At 51.2% G+C, this 21111-nt stretch overlaps 1 protein-coding gene across 3 annotated transcripts in view; it reads left to right on the top strand.

Annotated features, from left to right (window-relative positions):
- The window catches only part of RORA (RAR related orphan receptor A), a 417924-nt gene that overhangs the window by 312378 nt on the left and 84435 nt on the right, over nt 1–21111 (top strand). Inside the window, exon 1 of one of the 3 annotated variants that reach the window (XM_053273018.1) lies at nt 20082–20712. The exons of the other annotated variants lie outside the window; for them this stretch is intronic. Coding sequence (XP_053128993.1) covers nt 20682–20712 — 31 coding nt within the window. The 5' untranslated portion in view covers nt 20082–20681. Of the gene's footprint in view, nt 1–20081; nt 20713–21111 lie in introns of those variants that run through there. 3 annotated transcript variants of the gene reach the window in all.

The following is a 21111-nucleotide window of genomic DNA, read 5'->3' as shown; positions in this document are numbered from 1 at the left end:
CCATGAACTCTGCACACAGAGGTAGTCTGCATGCATGCACGTGGCATTGCCAGCTAGGGCTTGGCCCCTTCCTCACGACACATTCCTCAAGGTTGACTTTCCCGGCTGTGGAGAATCCAGCCCACCCCTGTCTCCTGAGCCCCACCTCTTCACCTGCCCGTTCTTAGCAAGAGTTCTGTTCTTTGGTCACACGTGAAGGTGGCAGAATATTAAGAAATGGGTTTTCTATCGAGGAATAGGAAGAAACAGCTCCCTCTGGGCTTGCTATCCAAGTAGTAGTGACTTGAAAAAGCTGAGAAGTTAGAGAGAGAATTACCTGGTCCCTGAAATGTGTCTTTGGGACAGAAACCAAATGAAACCACAGAGGCTCTGAAGCCTGGGCTGGCAACTGAAACTCAACACGTCACAATATCACTCAATAGCGCAACTTCCTTTTGAGCCTCACAGATTTAGGATTACTTGTCTGCCTAACCAAGGAAAGGCCCAATCTGTGTGAAGATTGCCTGCAGGGATTGGAGAGGAATCATGATCTAAAGGAAGGCATCCCTGATTCCCTGTGTCCCTTCTGTCGGGAAAGGACTCTGCTGCCGGCTGAGAAGGGTGGAAGGAGTGAATGTCAGGGATGGGTGGGGGGAGATACAGCCAGGGACAAATGCCCCTGCATCCCAAGGATGAAGACAGAGATGATCTTCCAAGAAACATCAGAAGCGACTGTAGGGAGGAGTCTGTAGCGAACACAGAAGTTACCTGTATTTCAGAGAAAGAGCTTTTACCTTCAGGTGGTCTGCAAAGACAATCCATTGAATGGTAAAGGTAAAGGGTGCCTTTGAGTCAGTGTTGACTCCTGGCGACCACAGAGCCCTGTGGTTGTCTTTGGTAGAATATAGGAGGGGTTTCCCATTGCTTCCTCCCACGCAGTGTGAGATGATGTCTTTCAGCATCTTGCTATATCGCTGTCACAGGACTGGAAGGTCCAGTAGCGGTGGCCCGTGTTCGGGAGCATTCGCAGCGTGGCCAGAAGCAGCTCTCCTTGCCTTTAAGGCACTGCGCGTTCGCTGCGTGGCCCCTGAGGGGTGGCAGCCTGGATTCTTTGAACCTGGTCGCCCAATGGTGGCTACGCCCCTGGGAAGGTCCAGGAGACAGGAGGCTCTCACACCTCCTGCTGTCCTGCAACTGGCGACACCCTCCTAGGTACGTCATTGTTGCAGAGCATCCGTTCACTCCTAGCACTTTGAAGCCACCCACACAAGAAACTCTGGGGAACTTCTCTCCCTCTCCTTGGGCTCTTTGGCCTCAGTCATGGGTGATCCCTAAAATTACAGGGGAAGGTAGCAATGCTGTGTATTAGAATGCCTGGAATGCTTTCAGTGTACATGATACTTGCATAGTCAGTAATTTCCTGCAAGCGAAATATAGTCCTGCATTCCTCGTTTTACTTCTAGTGCAATTCTGAAATTGTTGTATGTCTTCCTCTATGCGTGTTTATTTGGATGGGAGTCCCACAGTAGTTATTGGGGCATCCAGGAAATCATAGAGAACTCATTTTACACATGACAAACAGCACAGAGAGGGAACTCGGTGGTAGAACATAATGCAGGAGGTCCCAGGTTCAATTCTTAGTATTTCCGAGTTGGATTGGGAAAAACTCCATCTGAAGTTCTGGAGGGCCATTGCCAGTTAGTGTAAACCATGGCTGCACGAGTTCAACCCTCCAGCTGGTTTTTTGGACTACAACTCCCATAATCCCCAGCCACAGTCAGGGATTATGGGAGTTGTAGTCTGCAGGAAGGCTGAAGTTATTCAACATCTGTAGGCGCGCCAAAGTTGTATGGTCCTGGTGTAGTGCTGAACAGGATGGACCGAGGGCCTGGCTCATTATAAAGCAGCGTCCGATATGGTTGCTGCTTTCTCCATGTGGACTTCCGTGTTCTTCTACTGAAACGCACAAGGTTGGTACAGATTGCGTGGTGCCAGGGGTTTAATGTGTACGCATCACCCAGAAGGCCTGGCTACAGACAAACTGGTTAAACGTGATTCCAGAAAAAGCTGAAGTAACGATCCCCTGCGGGTGGTGAGCGATTAGAATATCTGCCACTGGTGGTCTTCCACCTCTCCTCTCCTGGTCACTGAGTTTCACTGCTTTGTAGGACTTCTGGATTGGTTACAGATATGTAGCTGTTCTTCTTCTCCACCTGGCCATGGCGGGGTTTTCCCCAGCCCTGGGAAAGGGGTTTCCCCCCAGGGGCGTTAGGGGCATTTCCCCAGCCCTGGTTGTTTCTGGGACCCATTCTGGAACCATTTTTTCTGAACCCAGGTTGTTACTGGAATCCATGCATTACATATTTGTTACCCATTCCGCACTTGACGCGGACACCCAGAGGCACTGAAAGTCCTCCCGCACAGCTGACTCTAGATGTTGGCATTTCATTTCCCCCTAATTCTCTGGGAGCAGCATTGGGCTGGGACATTTTGGGGAAACAGAAAAACATGGAAGTCCCTACTGGCAATTGCCATATTTTCCCCACAATGCCCTGTACTGATGTTGCATTTGGGGCATTGTGGGGAAATTAAATGGCGGCTATGGGGTAGGGGTGGCGATTGTGCAGAGGATCCAAGCAGCTTGCCGTGAAAGCAGATGGCAGTGAAAGCTGGCAAGCAGTGCTGGGATCATCGTCGATCATCCCAGTGCTTCACAAGGGCCGCCAAACCCAGGAAGGGCTGCCCAAGCCTCATTGAATGGCCAAAATGAAGCCAGTTAATTCTCTCGGTTGGCCGCCCAACTGGACATGAACTGAGGAGAGTCACAATGCCTCTTGTTTCCTTCTTTCTCGATGATGCACGATGGACACATTTTTGCACAGAATCTGGATCTACACAAGAAGTCATAAGCCTTGAATCTACATTGTCTATTCATCCCCGCGCCCCCCCCCCCATTAGAAGAGCCATTCCCAAAAGGAACTGGAGTGGATTTATCTCCCAGACTTGTAATTTAATTGATGTTTGTTTACACCAATTTAATTGAGGTTTGTTGCCGGAGTCCCTCAATTTGGCATTCTCATGTAAAAGCTTAAAACAATAATTTAATATTTTGACACAAGGGAGGAGAGATTCTCCTCCCCACTCACTTCCCCCCTGGCATCCATACATTATCATTTCTTCTTACAATTTTAGGCGTTTTGTTTCAGGTTGAGTGGCAAATATATCAAATCTAAGTGATCAGTTAGCGTATCATTTTCAGGCAAACTAGGAACAGAGGAAACATGTTACTCTTTTATAGCAATTCCCTCTCCATGAGGACTAGAACCCTACAGGTGAAACTCGGAAAATTAGAATATCATGCAAAAGTCCATTAATTTCAGTAATGCAAATTAAAAGGTGAAACTGATATATGAGACAGACACATTACATGCAAAGCAAGATAAGTCAAGCCTTAATTTGTTATAATTGTGATGATCATGGCGTACAGCTCATGAAAACCCCAAATCCACAATCCCAGAAAATCAGAATATTACATGGAACCAAGAAGACAAGGATTGTAGAATAGAACAATATCGGACCTCTGAAAAGTATAAGCATGCATATGTATTCAGTACTTGGTTTGGGCCCCTTTTGCAGCAATTACTGCCTCAATGCGGCGTGGCATGGATGCTATCAGCCTGTGGCACTGATGAGGTGTTATGGAAGACCAGGATGCTTCAATAGCGGCCTTCAGCTCTTCTGCATTGTTTGGTCTCATGTCTCTCATCCTTCTCTTGGCAATGCCCCATAAATTCTCTAGGGGGTCAGGTCGGGTGAGTTTGCTGGCCAATCAAGCACAGTACACTGTATACTTTTCAGAGGTCCGATATTGTTCTATTCTTCAATCCTTGTCTTCTTGGTTCCATGTAATATTCTGATTTTCTGGGATTGTGGATTTGGGGTTTTCATGAGCTGTACGCCATGATCATCACAATTATAACAAATTAAGGCTTGACTTATCTCGCTTTGCATGTAATGCGTCTGTCTCATATATCAGTTTCACCTTTTAATTTGCATTACTGATATTAATGGACTTTTGCACGATATTCTAATTTTCCGAGTTTCACCTGTACTTTTTAATTAAAGCTGGGATTCTCAGTGTCCTAATATAAGCACATAGGAAGAGTTGTTCTTAGGCTGTGATTCTGCAGGAGCACAGAGAAAGCTCAGGCTGTGATGCTGGGTCCAGATCTCAGGATCCTGATAATCGCAAGTTCTGACATTTACGTGTCATTGTGTATGAATGTACAAGAGTCTGTCCCTGTGAGTTTTCCTGCAAATTAGTTCATTCTACAAGGCAATATGGGGACCAGAACCCTCAAACATAGAGTGCAGGTGATGGTGCATATGGCTGGACCTACAAGCCCTATTTGCACGCGTTATGTTCAATACTTGTATGAGTAAACAGTGTACACAGGTACAGATCTGTATGTATGTATGTACATTATGTTGAACACGGGCACAGCAGTACACTTCATGTCTCTCCCGGGCATTGGAAGCACCTGTACTCTGGTTCACGTATAAAATGAGCACAGATACAGTCATTCGCACCAAAACATGTGTGAGTGTACAAATCTGAATAGAGCTATATTGGACGTAATAAAATGAATAACCCTACATGTGTACACATCAATGTGTACACAGAATGTGCACCTGTTGAGCACAACATGTGGGTGGAAGTTGCTGAGCTGGATTCCCAAAGGGGGGTGGGCTGCAGTGCCCCCCCGCCCATGCCTTGCTGCTCATAGCTTGCAAAATAATCGAAAGGGTGCACCTCTGTTCCCATTACATGAGTTATCTGGGCCCCCACATTTAGCTTCTCTTGCCAGAGAATTTGGCTGTCAATCTTCTTTGCAACATGTAGACTCGCACCATCATTTTCCCGGCTCTTTTGCCTCGGGGAGCAAGTGCTGTCCTCTCTGGTGTGATTCCCCCTAAGCACCTCTTTGCTGTCCAGTAGTAGCCTCTCCAGCAGCTGCTGCAAGATTAGATTCCATATGACTGAGACTTTTGGTAGGCACAGTAGTGGCTCATCCTAATAAGCCAGGGGGCCCCCAAATGAGGAACACAGGAAGCTGCCATATACTGAGTCAGACCCTTGGTCTATCTAGCTCAGTCTTGTCTTCACAGACTGGCAGCAGCTTCTCCAAGACTGCAGGCAGGAATCTCACTCTGCCCTATCTTGGAGATCCTGCCAGGGAGGGGACTTGGCACCTTCTGCTCTTCCCAGAGTGGCTCCATCCCCTGAGGGGAAGATCTTCCAGTTCTCACACATCATCAAGTCTCCCATTCTTATGCAACCAGAGTGGACCCTGCTTAGCGAAGGGGACAAGTCATGCTTGCCACCACCAGACCAGCTCTCCTCTTTGCCAGCACCTGCCACGAGGCCTGCCCAGCAGCAGAGTTCGGGGAGAGTGCAATCGTTGCAAAAAGCTTCCCACCACCGCCTTAGTTGGCCAGACTAGTAGTCCAGCTCCTGTGTATTTATTTCCCGCAATTCCCTTCAAGGCCATTGAAAATGTCGACCCAACAGCTTTGGGCAGGGCTTCCAGGCACAGATGAATTTGTCACTGTGTTTCTGGCCATCGGTTCTGGGACTGGAGCGGCTTATGGGACCAAGCAACCACAGGGACTGAAGGCCTCTCTGGAAAATTTTGCAGGCATCCTTCTCTGCGGCCGTGCCAGCCGACGTCTGCTGGCGTGCCCGGCTGACCATAAAAAACACGGAATACCTTTCAGGAACTGGAGTTAAACAGAGACATAAGATTTTCCATCCATTGCATGCTGAGAAGGCCCAGACAAACAGTGAGTGAAATTGGACACCTTGGAAAACCGACTCCAGAAGGAAACCCAAGACATGGGGACACCTGGCCTGGGGCATTCACCACGCCCTTGAGCAGCGTCGCCCGCCCCAAAATAGACCCATTAGCTTATGTAAACTGGGCAATATGTGTTCAGTAAACATGTTCAGACTGACTGACAGTGGGTGGGTTAAATGTAACCATACGGAAAGCTAGAATCCTGGGTCTGAATTTTAATTTTTTTTAAAAATTAAATATATCCTGAATATTTGTCTATTGCATCGTGTTACACCACAAGCTGTGTGTGCAAAATGCCAAATGCCGCACGTCTGTGGCTGTCAGGACCAGGCTGGGGCCGTTGGCAGCTCAACCTGGAACAAGGTCTGGCAGGTGTGTTCGCCATGCGACAATCTCTGCAGTCAGCTAGGAGGGCTTGGGATGGCGCCTGGAGGTCTGTCTCTGTTGACTCAGCAAGGACAGGATGTCAGGGCTCCTAATATACCGGGCCTGGCCAATCCAGTGGCTTTATACTGCCAGCCAATCACAAGGGGCAACTTCACACATCCCTCTCCCCTTCTCTGCCTGTGGGACATGAGCAGCATAGAGTTATGAAAAGTGACACACAACCCGCACTTCCTGTTCCCATTTGAAAGTCCCCATTTGGACAGCAGGACCAGGACCAAGACCAAGACCAGAGGAAATGCATTCCTCTCCTTCACATACTTCAATGGGACATGCCTGTCATTCCAGTTGCCATGGACTGGCTTACCTGAGGAGGGGTGGTGGTTGTTACACTTATAATGGCACAGTGGGGAAGCAACCTGGCTAGAGAACAGGAGGTGGTTGGTATTTTTCCCAGACTATGGGAAACTCCTATATCAGGCAGCAGCATACTGCACAGGAGATGGCAATGGTCAACCCCTCCTGTATTCTACCAAGAAAACCACACGGCTCTGTGGTCGCCAGGAGTCAACACTGACTCGACGGCACAATCTTTCCTTTTTTCCTTCCTCCAAGGAGCCCAGAGACTCCTTGGTTATGTTTCTCCTCACAACAACCCTGTGAGGTAGGTAAGGCTGAGAGATACATGGCTGACCCAGAGTCACCCAGTGAGTTTCATGGCTGAGTGGGGATTTGAAGGAGGTTGACAACCACTTTGTGCACAGGGTCTTGCAGGGTCTGACTTGGATATCCTCCTCCGGGATTCTTGCCATCAGTGGCAGCCCAATGAAAACTGAGGCAGGGAGCCATTTGCTATCCCCCTGGCCTGGCCTGGCCTCTCACCTCACCCACCCTGCTCTCTAGCCTGACAGAGATGCTGCTTTAGCCCCTCAAGCCCTCTCCCTCCTGGTGGCTTACAATATCTTCTCCAGTGGAGGGAGAGGCAAAATCAGTGTGTGTGCATGCGTGCGTGCGTGCGTGTGTGCACACACACACACACACACACACACACACCGTCATCAGTGTTATTGGCAGGAACTGCTTCTTTCAGACCCCCCCCCCAAAAAAAAACCACCCATTTCCAGCAGTGCCTGTGTCGAGGAGCAGAGCGGCTGCTTTGAAAACACACAGCTTTGTTTCCTGCTCCGTTTCATCTCTTTGGCCACAAGCTGACTACGGCATTATTGGCAGCCGCATCTTCTCTGTTGGTCTCTGATTTCGGCGACGTGCATTTCAGTAGCTGACAAAACCTCTTCCTAGCATGGTGGGTTTTTTGGAGCGGGGTGGGGGGAGGGTGGCGGGGAGGGGAGGGGGGAGGAGACGGCACATTGGCAGTGATGTTTCTTTCAAACTGGATTGTGACTCCTCTTCCCCGCCCCCAGCCGCAGCAATGGTTGCAAGTTTGAGGGTTCGCAGTGGCAGCCTCTGCAAAATCAAAGAGTCAAGGAAGTGGTTTTTGAACTGCTGAGAAGCCTCCGAAGGCTGTCACTCTTGAAGCGATGGTCGGGGCTCATGGTGGCACCATGCAGAGGAGCCGCAAAGGCATGCCGCCTTCTCCCTCCATGCAAGAGACAGCCCAGGCTCTTCAGTAACTGAAGGGGCCTCATAGGAACATAGGAAGCTGCCATATACTGAGTCAGACCCTTGGTCCATCTAGCTCAGTATCGTCTTCACAGGCCGGCAGTGGCTTCTCCAAGGTTGCAGGCAGGAGTCTTTCCCAGCCCTATCCGGAGATGCTGCAACAGAGGGAACTTGGAACCTTCTGCTCTTCCAAGAGCAGCTCCATCCCATATGGGGAAGATCTTCCAGGGCTCACACTTCTAGTCTCCCTTTCATATGCAACCAGGGCAGACCCTGCTTAGCTAAGTCATGCTTGCATCCACAAGACCAGCTCTCCTCTCCCTCGGTGGTCTTGTTTCCCCCCAAGGATGGAGCTGGTTCCCCATCCCTCTTCTTTCTGCCCGTTTCCCCCTCTGCCTGTGAACCCAGGTGACCACTTGCCTCTGCTTCTCTGGACTCTTGCTACAGGGATTTCCCAGCCCCAGAGCTGAGCACACGGGAGTGCCAGGCAGTGCCTTCATCCCGCTGTGCCCCCCCCCCGGCCGTTGTAGGGAGGGATGGTAACTCTGGATTACAGAAAACACTGATGGGCTGAGAGGAAGGCCACGCTCGCGAGTCCCCCTGTGGCCCTCCTGCAGCCCTTGGACTTCAGCTCCCGTCATCCCAGACTCTTGGCCACTGTTGCTGTGGAATTGTAGTCCCCAAACAGCTGGAGGGCCAAAGCCTGGCGTCAGCTGAAAAACAGGCAGTACAGAAAGGTTGGTGTGGAGGCAGAGGCTGAGCACAGACCTGCCTCTGGACCTGGCACAGGCTGAGGCACAGACCTGCCTCGTTGGTAGAATCTTCTAGAAGACGGTGAGGCACAGGGCTGGCCAAGGAGCGGCAGCAGCAGTAGGGGGCGTCGTCCCACCCTGCCAGCCCCCCCAATAATCTGCCACCCAAGGCAAATGGCTCATGAAAGGGCCACTCCTGTTTGTTTTGTTTGTTTGTTTGTTTGTTTAGCATATTTTCATACTGCCCAAAACTTACGTCTCCGGGCAGTTTACAACAAAACAAATGAGAACAGAAAAATTAAAACATGAGTTAAAATAAACAATAGCCAAAAAAAAAAGTTAAAACATTAAAATTTAAAATTTTAAAACAATGTTTTAAAACAGTGTTAAAACTATTAGAAAAGTATTTAATTAGAAGCCTGTGTGAACAGATGCATTTTTAAAGATTTTTTAAAAATTGTCAAGAGATGGGGAGGCTCTTCTTTCACGAGGGAGCGCATTCCAAAGCCTCGGGGCAGCAGCGGAGAAGGCCCATCCCTGAGTGGCCACCAGGTGAGCCGGTGGCAACTGCAGACAGACCTCTCCGGATGATCTCAATGGGTGGTGGTGTTCATGATGAAGATGCTGTTCTCTTAAATACCCTGGGCCCGAGCTGGGTCTTTCCACCCTGCCAGTCCCCCAATAATCTGCCACCAAAAGCAAGGGGCTTGTGCAAGAACCACCCCTGTTGATGTGCTTGTAGTTGTTGGTACTTTCCAATATTTATTTATTTATTTAATATATTTTTCTACTGCCCCAAACTGATGTCTCTGGGAGGTTTACGACAAAATAAAAACAAAAAAGGTAAAACATTAGTTAAAACAAAAACAAAAAGTTGAAACCATTACAATTTAAAATGGTTAAAACAATATTTTGAAACAGCATTAAAACCATTAAAACAATATGAATTAAAAGCCTGGCTTATAAGATCACTCAGCATTCTGTGTGTGTGTCCATCTGTGTGTGTGTGCCCCCCACCACAGTGCCTGGGCCAATATCAACCAGATCTGGTACAGTTGTAGTGAGTGACACACAGGGACACCCCAATGATGTGGTTTGCAATGATTGTATCCACTCCAATTCAAGATGGCGGACATGTAAACATTTGAAGTACAAGTGGGGTAACTTGTGAACTGCCGAACTGATTTGAAACAAATTTGCTACAGGTGTAGGACACATAGTGATTGCTCAATGCATAGTTTGTTATGAAGTTATCCACTCCAATTCAAGATGGCGGACGCATGAATGTTTGAAGCACAAGTGGGCTAACTTGTGAACTGTCTAATCGATTTGGACCAAATTTAGTCCAGTTTTAGGGACAGTGGAAGGAGAGTGATAGATTAGTTCTTACTAGAACAACATGTTCTTAGCTTGCTTAGGTGTAAATTCTGAGCAGAATGTTGTTTACAGGGTAGTGGCACGCTTGCACTTTAAAACACATGTGCACCTCTGAAACATTTTCATTTTAACCACAGTCAGATTTCTCCTCCAATAACAAGAATACCTGGATTGTCTTTTTGTTTTGCCAAAGTCTCCGATGGAACAGTTCAATATAGGGGAGTGGCAGATCCTATTAGATCTGCATCTAGGCTCATAGAAGAGATGGTGACAGGAACTGGGCACCTGTATTAATGTCACCTTTATCATAGCTTATCATTTCATGATTTGCAAACACATCATTCAGTCTGAAGGTAGTGTTTAGCCTTTGGCTGCATTGTGCACCCATCCAGACCTGCATGCCAGAGACTTATTTATGGTCTTGATGATGTGCGTCAATCTTAATAATATCGCCCCACCCACTTAATTTGACAGTGACTTTGGAGGTGGACACACACCCTTCAGGTAGTCACCATCTTCTGTCTAATTTAGTTATGTAAGACATCCAAGTTCCCAGGCATTATTCAACATTGTGAACTCTGTCCACAAAACCTTTTTCCCACCCCCTTTTGGCCTTCTGCTGCTCCACTGTTTGTTAACATGAAGAATTCAGATTTGTTGCCAGAGCAAAGGTATCTGCTGTAATGTGAATGAAGCTGTGTGACTTCTCTTCACAATGTAGTGTGGAAGGCTGGATTCTGGTTCAGGATGTCGTTTCCTGTGGGCCTCTGCTTTCATTTTCATTGTTAATCAATATTAAAAATAAGTTTCTAGACCTGATGATGCAGGAGTGTATTTGCATAGGCTATTCGCCAGGGACAGCCTCTATTTTCTATCCCTGGTAAATCACTGCCCCTGTTTTTTGCCTCTTGTTACATACAGCTCTGTGGGGAAACACTTGCTGTGCGTGCCTTCCAAGATGGCACTGAACTCAGGAAGGTTCTGCTCCACTTAAAGGAGCCCCACTGGCTCTGGGCAAAGCACAGCCCTGCAGGGTGAGTATAGTTGCCTCCACGTAGTCCTAGGAGGGCTGTGTGGGGTATTCAGCCTTGGCCAAACGTTGGCAGCGGCCGAATAAACCATTCGCCAGAGAGCCTCGTTTAGGGTGGATGAGAACTGCCGATGGTTCTCAGGCCTTGCGGTGAAGACTGCTGACATACATGCCCCATACCATGTCTGCATTTCAGTGTAGGGTGTTTGAAGCACGTCTCTCTTACTAGGGCACAAGTGCTTTGAATTGCCATAGATGAGAGCAGGCTAAAGGTGTTGTGGAGTGATCACTGTTGTTTGTTTTGTAGTTGCTGCTTTGTGGCTTGGTTCACACCACTCTAGCAGGGTGTGAGAAGCTCCCAGCCTGGGCAGGACAGCCGGACACGCTCGCGATTTTCAGGCATATGCTTGCAAACATTAAAGTCGGAGGTGGGCAGAAGGATTGTGTGCAAGGAGGCAGCTGGGTAGGACAAGTGTGCCCTACCCAGATCCCATCGCCAGCTTTTTAGTGAGATAGGAGGAAAAGCTGTCCTGCCCAGCTTTCGCCTGGCACACGATCCTTCTCCCCACCTCCTCCCTTAATGTTTGCAAGCGCAGGCCTGAAAATGGGGAGCGTGCCCCGCTGTCCTTCCCAGGCCAGACACCTCTCCTGTCCTGCTGGTGGTTGTGTGAACAACCCTTCTATTTCTCATATATAAGCTGCAAAACTGCTTTCTTTTTTATGTTGTCTTAAATTGATTTTTTAAAGAACATTTAGCTAATTTAGAAACGTTGTTGATGTTTGTCTGGGGTTTTGTTAGGTGCCTTGGGGATTTTATGTAGAAAGGCAGGATAGAAATACTACTTTAAATAGAATGAATAAACAAACATATTTTTACATTCAAAGAAGCATTTAAAAGTTCTTCAGATAAGGCCGTATTTCTTGGCCTCTCTAGAAGTCGGGTAACATACAGGTGGAGAGGCAGGAAATCTACGTGGCCATGTGACACCACAAGTTCTGAATCTCTTGAATGTTGAGAACCTCAGCTTCCTTTCAGAAAGAAATTATTCACTGCGTCAGGTCGAGTTGAGGACTCAGGTCAGATATAAGAAGCAGCCATTAGGGTCTCTTCAAACACTGTGCATCATGTGGTGAAACTCTTCCAGGACTGTACTATTTCAGCTTGCAGGTGGGAGATTGGATGGTTCAATGTTCTCCCAGATGGGGGTGTGCAGAACTGGTTCGAATCGAGCTAGTTTCAGTTCGAACCAGCCCAGTTCAACTGGTTCAAAATCAAAAATAGGCAGCTGGTCCAAATTTGAACCAAACTGGGCTGGCTCCATTACAGACCAGTTCAACTGTTTGAGGGGTGATGCTTGTAAGGTGGGATCCAGTGAGGATTCCCTTCTACAAGCCAAGGGGAATCCTGCCTTTAAATGTTTTCTATGGGCGGCGGGTGGGGGAGCAAGAGGGCACCTTACCAGAGGTGCTGGTGGCTGCTCTAAACCCTGGGACTCCCCCCAGCAATGCGTCCTGTGTGGTAGTGGTGGTGTGCTTCCACCCTCTACACATCTGTGGAGGCTGGAACTGTGCCGCCACCACATGGCCGCACTGCTAGGAGCACCAGGGTTTAGAGGAGCCTCTGGCAGCACCAATAAGGTGCCCTGTTGCTGCCCCCCCGGCCGCCCTTAGAAAAAAATTTTAAGCAAGATTCCCCTTTACAAACAAAGGGGAATCCTCACTGGATTCCCTTTTACAAGCATTGCCCCTCAAACTGGGTCGGACCAGGTCAGCCTGGTTTCACTTAATGGACTAGCCACCAGCCGGTTTGACCAAACTGGTCCACACACCAGCTGTTTGGTTCAGAATTCAAACCAAATTGCCAAACCGGTTCCGTGCACACCCCTACTCTCAGAGACATAAAAGTTGTTCCACATAGACAGCTAGCATCAGGGAGAAGGCTAGTCTAGAACATCTCTCGAACAAGCTACTCAGCACATGGGACCTTTGGGCATCCCAGCAGACATCCAGCCATCATTTCCTCCGAGAATGCTCCCAGTGTGACATTGTAGAGCCACCAGTGGGGAGGGGCGCCATTTTGAACAGGCGTGTGGTGGGAACAGAAAGGTGGCTGCCAGCTGTGAGGTGCAAAACAGATCCCCTGCTAGCTGGGCAAAGAGGCACCTTTTACCATGGTAATTCTCTTTATTGAGCAGGGGGAGAGTAACTGGCCGTATCCACCCCCAGCACAGGACCTCCAGTGACTGTGGCTGGTGTCTGTCTTATGTTTCTTTCTAGATTGTGAGCCCTTTGGCTCACAATAAGGGTTCCATCTTATTTATTTATTTCTCTCTGTAAAACCGCTTTGGAAACTTGTGTTGAAACGTGGTATGTAAATATTTTGTTGTTGTTGCTGCCACTGCTGCCCTCATGACCCCACCGTGAGCCTTGGGGAGGCCCACGCATGGAGGAGTCCCCTATACCTATCAAAGCAGAACTGTAGCTCTGCCACAGTGTCTTAGTTCCTGGAAATGCCAGTAGGCCCCCCAAGACCCCCGCTGTGAGTCCAGACTCCTGCTTTGCATCAAGCTGCCTCATTTCTGGCCACGAGTTCTTAACCGATTGACCTTCCGCAGTAGCTCCTTTGCTTGGTCAGAGTCTTCCACAAGTCTTGGTTCTTTTCAGTCTGACTCTTATACTTCATGGCATGGAAGGTGATGGGGAGGAAAGATGTCATAATGTTTCTCTGTCCTCTGACAAGCCTTTGAGTAGCCCTGTCGAAAGTGATTTTAAATGGAACTGAAATAACCCAGCACGAAGTGTCTGGCTGGGGTGCTTGCCGCAGAAGGACGGAGGATGCAAATAAGTTTCCAGCCACACCTTTAAATATTCAAACCAAGCCAGAAATGAGGAGGGCCCTTTTCACATCCAGGCCACACTTCTTCAAGATATGTGCCCTAGATGGTGTGCCTAGGTGGGCCTGCCCTTGGGCAGGTATGTCGTCCTGCTGAGGGGGCTTCCGCTCCATGAGCTTAAGGCAGGGATTCTCCCACTGGGGCCCTTTTGTTGTTGGACTCCATCTCCCATTCTGGGTTGTCTGAACGGGGAACTTCTCTGGTGTGGGCCAGGACTGATGTTGTGTCCTGGTGTACCCCTTCCAGTCTTTGTCAGTCTGTGTTGGTTTCATTTGCATAAAGACTCCTTGTCTCGGACCCTATTCAACACACATACAGTCTGGGTCTCCATATACACATCTGTACGCATGTACAGTCTCACATTTTGTTCAGCACACATACGATAGAACACTTCCTACCTGCACTTACCTGCAGTTGAGGAACCTTTACTCAGATTCACTTTTTAAATGAACACATGTACAGCCATAACACACCTAAGCATATATACAGACACCTGTATGCATGTCCTATCTATCTATCTATCTATCTATCTATCTATCTATCTATCTATCATATTTCTATACCACCTGATATGTACAGCTCTAGGCGGTGTACAAAATTTAAAATATTTAAAACTTACAACATTAAAATACATGACAATAAAAATAATAGAATAAAATAGATATTAAAACAAGTTTTAAAGTTATTAAAATTAAATTCTAATTAAAACAGGAGAGTCTTGAGGGTCTTCCTGAAAACAAACAGAGAAGGAGATGCTCTTGTTTCAGCAGGGAGCATATTCCAAATCCCCGGGGCAGCCACAGAGAAAGCTTGGTCCTGAGTCGCCACCAGACGAGCTGTTGGCATCTGTAACTGGACCCAATGAGGCTGTTCACACGAGAAGCCAAGCTCAGGCTTGGGCAGACCAGCCTGGGCTCAGCTGCCCCTGCCCGAGAATTTACCCCAGGCTTTCACCTGGTTTTAAGGGCACAGGTGTGCCCTTGACCCCAGGTTAGGGGGTGTGTGTGCACGGGCTGCAGGCAACTGCTGGCGTGGGGCATTGAGGGATGCCGGAGGGCTTCCTCCTCCAGCTCCCTGCAGCACAGCTCGTGTGCCACGCAAGCAGCAGAGCCTGTCAACACAAACAGATCGTGTGCAGGGAGGCAGGCAGGAGCCTCGCCGCCCTCCTCCCCTCCAGCATTTTTGGTCGTGTGAATGACCTGAATGTCTGGAGAGAGCTTCTGCAGGAAGCCGATGACCCCGTGGAAGTGACGTGGGACAGCACACTCCCCAGAAAAGAAGGTGTGAGGCATCCTCGTGATTTCTTGAATGGGTTTGACACCTGGGAGCGGAGTTTCCCCCAGGCTTACTGCCAAATCTCTTGGCTCAGATAGGGAAACTGAAGCGGGTGAGAGCTGGATGACAGCTGAAGCTGAAAGAGTTACATTGGAGAGCAGCCTTATTGATGGGCGAAACTTGTGATGATTGTGAAAAGCATTCAAAGTGCGCCTGGAGAAGCGCCAGATTTGGGGCTCTGTTTCAGCCTCCCGTGGAAGTTCTTCCAGGGAGCGCCACCAAAGCAAAAGCTGCCCCCGTCGGGAGCAAGGAGTCCGCTGCTGGTCAGACAATGTCAGCTTTGACTCATGCTGTCCTGTGCACTGCAACACTGAATGTGAGCTGAAAATCCATTATTGATGTGAAGCGCGACTGACAGAAACGTCAATAGTTATAAAGAGAGCATTTCATGACACGCGCACACAAAAATTGATTATGTTGCTTGGCTGGACAGAAAGTCGTCTGCATTCCTATGGAGGCAAAAATGCTTTCGAGATTTGTTTTCTCAGGGTCCTGAAAGCTGGGCCTGTTGATTTGCTCACGAAAACCTGGGCAGTTGAGGAGGCCTGCGGTCGGGAGCTGAAGTGATGGCACTTTTGCAATGTTTTCGTTGGTCCTCATAAACAGTGTTACCCCACAGATGTTGTTTTTAGCAGGTGTGGACTGATTCTCTTTGTTCCTTTCCTGAGTTACATATTTACTGATCCAGCTGTCTTTTTTGGCCCCCTTTTATTAGCTGTGAATAGTATATTGCACAACTTGCTATGTAATGTGTTACCTTAAATGTTTATTGCCAATCCCTTGCTCTAATAAGCACGTTGGTACAATTCCTTAGCATCACACATTCCCGGGCTTGTTAAATAAATGCATCAGTTTCACCTGATAACTGCTGCTTCAGCCTCTTCCCAGAACACCCGCTGGATCTTTACGTCACAACTCCTCCCTTGTTGTGGCTGCCCCATTCTTTTCAATTAGGTGGTGCTGGAGAATTTGCAAGAGGATCGTGATCTTTGAGTCTCAGGTCTACCAATTTTCCACTGTGCCCATCGCTCAGTGGTGAGTGGCTCAGTGGACCTGCTCTGCATGCAAAAGGCCATCTCAGGTTCCATCTCTGGCATCTTCAAGGAGGGTCTCTTGTCTGAAACTCTGGAGAGCAACTGGAAGCCAGAGGAGACAGTTCTGGGCTAGGTGGACCAACAGGCTGACTCAGTGGAAGGCCGCTTAACACCCTCAAGGACATCCTCAGATCTATCAACCTTGGGGTGGAACTAAAACCCTATCCAGACATTCTGTTGTACATGCATACAGATCTCTCTACACAAGGGCATGAGTTTGTGTGAATGACTGTACACGTCTTCATATAAAACATCTTATTAAAAATGAACCTGAGTACAGACCACCTCAAACGTAGGGTACAGATAGGAAGTGTACTGCTCTGCATGTGTTGAACAAAATGTGTGGATAACTCTATGTGTGGGCAGATCCGAACATGCGTACGCTGTACTCAGATTGTTTGTGTGATGAACATCACATGCGAATAGGGCCACAGTTGCAGTCTCTTTGTGCAGGTGAATTTGATGTGCCCCTCCCATTCATTAACACAGGCTGACGAAGAATAGGAGGGGCAGACCAGTCCACAACATCAATCCTGGCCCACAACTGAGAAGTTAAATGTAACATGTGAAAAGGGCTGTTGCATGAAACCCCAGGGCTGCCACTGAAACAACATCCCCACGTTGAATTCCCCTTCCTCCTCAGAAACATCGGGCACAAGTTACCCCTAGGTCTGGATGTCTCTATTAGGGATGTGCATGGACCTGTTCAGAGGGCCTTTTACGGGCCTCTGAACAGGTTTGGCCGGTTCGAACGTTCGGCAGGAGTGGGGGGTAGAAATGTAAGGGCGGGGGAGGGTGCACCTCCCCCCCCCCGGAGTTCTGTAAAATCCCTCGGGGCGGCAGCATACCTCCCTGCTGCCCCTTCCCCTCTTCAGACAGAAGTAGCTGGAAATATGGGGTGCATGTGTGCACATGCATGATTGTGCGCAAGCCCGTCTGACGTGCGCGTGCGGTGTGCATGTACGCACACGCACCCAGTACTTCTGGCCGGAAAGGGAAAGGGGCAGCAGGGAGGTACGCTGCTGCCGAGGGATTTTACAGAACTCCAGCGCTGGCGGTGGGAGGGGTAAGTGCACCCTCCCCCACCCTTAAAGTCCTGCCCCCCACTTCGAGCCACCCCCGCCCAGTTCCATGCACATCCCTAGTCTCTATGCTGGATGTTCCTCCCACTGTTGGTCCAGAAAATGGGCAGCTGATGATGGCAGGGAGAGGGGAGCAGAGAGTGGAACACCACTGGGGGCAGGGCGGATTCTTCTAGAGACAAATGAAGCAGAGGGAGGGCCTCGGGAGAGAGGAGCTCACAGGCCCTGCTCCCGTACGAACCTGCCCACTTTTGAAGGTTGGCTGGGGAGACCCTTCTTTCAGTGCCCCTCTGCAGTGCAGCTTGGCAGGTGGTGAGAGAGGATCGGGCCTTCTCAGCAGTGCTGTCCCGGGACGGGAGAACGTTCTCCCCAGGGCTGTGCACCTGGTGCCTCCCTTCACAAGTGTTAGGCCCCAGTTAAGAATGGCTGTATTCGCCTAAACTTCTTTGATCGCAGTATGTCACAGAGGCCTTTCACACAATCCAAAACTGTGTACTTACTTCCCAGGTTTGGGAAGTGATGGCACTGTGCATGCTCCACATTTCCGGTTGTGTGGAAGCAAGGTAGGAGGAAAACCTACCTCCTACCTTGCTTCCACACAACCTAAAGTGACCTCATCTGTTTGGTGGCTGGTGGTTGTTGTTTTTTTGTTGGGGTTTTTGGGGGGGTGTCTTCTTGGGCTGGTCTGTTGCAACATAAACAGCTGCTTCTAAGAAACTTTTAAAATTGTCATTTTTGTGGTCTTTAACTTTCTGCTTTTGATTTGTCATCAAAAGACAGGGTAAGAATAAATACAGCCGAGGCTCAGCAGTGGGCTGCTGTGTCCGGCGTGTTGCTTTCGGGATTGCGTTCTGGCCCGCGGCAGCCCCCTCTCCGCTAGAGTCGGTGTTGCTGCCCTGCTCCTTTGGGGGGTGAGAGGTGTGTGCGAGGGGGCAGGGCAGAGGAGGGGGATGTGGCTCTCCAGTGGCCAAGAGCAACAGCACCAGATGGCCTCCTGTCTTTGGATCCACCCAGTGGCATGCACGCTTGTGAGGGCCAACGCCTGATTGCTGCCGTCTGCTGCATCAGATGCCATCCCTGATTACCAGTTTCTCTTCAGCTGGGCTGGAAACAAATACCGATCAGTAATAATACGGAGCTGCGTACCTTAAGGTTAAATGTCTGACAACCAGACAAGGCTTAATAGACTGTGACATTGTTCAAACCAGCGGCCTGACATGCTTTGCCACCGCCAGGAGATGCTAACAGTGATCTCGCTCGGCATTACAAGACATTAAGCCATCTCTCTCCCCGTTCTGTGCTGCGAGTTGAATTCCAAGGCACAGTGACGGAAAGCTCTTGCATATGTAGAAGGGATCGTGGGCTCACTGTGCTGGAGAAGACCTGAAACACCCTCTTATCCGCCCTCCAACCTTCAGCAGCACAAACGCATACCTCGCCTGTCTTTATCTGCTTAGTCCCTGACTGGTGATAATCCAATCCAGTGTGCCGGGTGGAATTTATGACCCACCAAACCAAGCACAGCTGTACTCTACCCAGTGCAGCGACCTACCAGATGGCTAACAAGTGCCCTGCTTCAGCAGGATGGGGCAGGGGCAGGGGGAATAGAAGACAGCAGAGCCGGGGGGGGGCGGTGGTTCCCACCAGGGTTCCCCAGGCACAGGTATTCCACCTCCACAAGACTCCAAGGATTGTGAGGCCTCACTTAAAGGGCTGGAAGGAAGAGCCGAGGGCGAGGCACCCTGGGGGACATGCTGGTGGTGGTCTGTTTCCCCAAGAGGGGGGTGGGCACAGCAGAGCCAGCAGCACGAGGGAGAGCAGGACTGCAGGGTGACACAGAGCCCCCTCCCCTCCAAGTCAGAGGCACCTCGGGGACAAGACGCTACAGCACATCAGGGGTTCCCAGCCTTGGGTCTCCCGATGTTGTTGGACCACAACTCCCATCAGCCATAAAGCCATTCTGGCTGGAGATCGGGGGACCCCAGGGTGGAACCCCCTGCTGCAGTAGATTTCAGCTGGCAAGCTTCAGGGCAAGTTGCAAAAGCTTGGCTAATGTGGGGTTTTCTTCCCCCTCACCCACAAAGACCGATATCAGGAGGTTTTGGTTTTGAGGCAGGCTAGGAACAGCCCTTCTGTAAAGCCTGGGACCCCCCAGAGTTGGCAGGCTGGCCTCAGCCTCTCCCCTCACCACCACCACCACCACCACCACCACACAAGCCTTCAAGCCAGACTCAGGCTGGGCGGCCTCCTCTTGCCCAAAAGAAGGAACCCCTTTCCGCCGCCCCGGCTTCCTCTTGACCCTGCCCACACGCATTTCGCCAGACCCAGCAGCAGGTGTGGTGCCTGGTGGGCAGCCTGTGGACTGCGCTCCAGCAGAGGCCTGTTCTCTGGGCAGGGCCAGCACCCAGAGACCTGCTGGGGCGGGGGGGGGGCGCATATGCCCTCCATGAACATGAGCCGGAGGAGGGACCCTGGCCATGCCCGTGGGGGCGCCTCAGCAGGGGAGGGGCGCTGTCGAGCAGAGGCAGCTCGCCCCAGGGGCCTGCCTGCTGGGCCGGGAAGGGGCGGCCCGTGGGGGTGTGTGTGTGTGTAAGCTGCCTGGGGGCTGGAGGGAAGGGCGGGCAGGCAGCCTCGTGGCGTCGCCCCTGCACCACCACGACTGGGCGCTTGGCTGAGCCAGCGAGCTGCGCTCCAACGGCGGGGCGGGGGTGTCTGCCCGGTGGCTCCAGAGCCCCCCCGCCCGGGGCTGCCTTGCCGCGCTCGAGGCTCCTTCCAGAGCAGGCGGAGGAGGGTCGTCTCCGCGCCCCCAGGGAAGGGGAGTGGCGCTGCGTTCCGGGGGTGCCCAGTGGCAGCCACGCTGCAGGGTCTCCCTGCCTGCCTGCCCAGCGAGCCCCGCTGCCCTCCGTGGTGGCGCGCCCTGCCCGGGCCCGGAGGAGACGGGGCGCCGCGCCCGGGCAGGCCCCCTCCGCCCGCGGCAGAGCAGTGCGGCCGCGCAAGTCGCCGTGTCGGGCGAGGCGGGGAGCGGAGCGGAGCGGAGCGGAGGGGGCCGGCCGCTGCTGGTCACATGGAGCCTCAGCTGGGCCGGCGAGGAGGAGGAGAAGGCGGCGGCCGGGGCTGCCTGGCAGGCGCGCGCCGAGCAGGAGGCGGAGCAGGAGGCTGGCCCAGCAGCCAGCCAGCCGGGAGGCGCACGGCGAAGGCGCAGCCAGCCCAGCCCAGCCCCGCCGCGCTCCTCTCCTCTCGCTCGCTGCCCGGCCGGCCTCCGCTTCGCCCCGACAAATGATGTGTTTGGTGATCGCCGCGATGAAAGGTGAGTGCCGCCGGGCAGGGGCTGCCTCCCTCCGCTGGCCGTCGAGTCGCGGGGCTGCTGCTGCCGCTGCCGGCCCGGGCCCTGCTCCCGTCCCGACCCTCCCCAGCTCGGGCCCCTCGGCAGCTTGCTCGGGAGGCGCGTAGTTCGGCGGGACTTCGAAGGCTCTCGCACCGAGGGCTGCTGCGCTGCGCTGCGGGGCTTGGCTTCCTCCAGGGGGGCCGGGGCGACCCCGCCGGGTGCTTCTCCTCCCGAAGCCGGGCTTGTGCGGACAGGACGGCGGAGGTGGGGGCAGCTAGTCCGGATGAAGGCTCGCGGAGCCCGGCGGGGGAGACGCGGGGCAGCTGGGAGCGCAGCAGGGGCCGGACTCCGCGGGCGCCCCCCTCCTGGGCAAGGCTCACC

This window comes from Hemicordylus capensis, chromosome 10 (assembly GCF_027244095.1).
Source record: "Hemicordylus capensis ecotype Gifberg chromosome 10, rHemCap1.1.pri, whole genome shotgun sequence".
In the NCBI taxonomy this organism is placed as follows: Eukaryota; Metazoa; Chordata; class Lepidosauria; order Squamata; family Cordylidae; genus Hemicordylus; species Hemicordylus capensis.
This window is presented reverse-complemented; position numbering and strand designations above follow the sequence as displayed.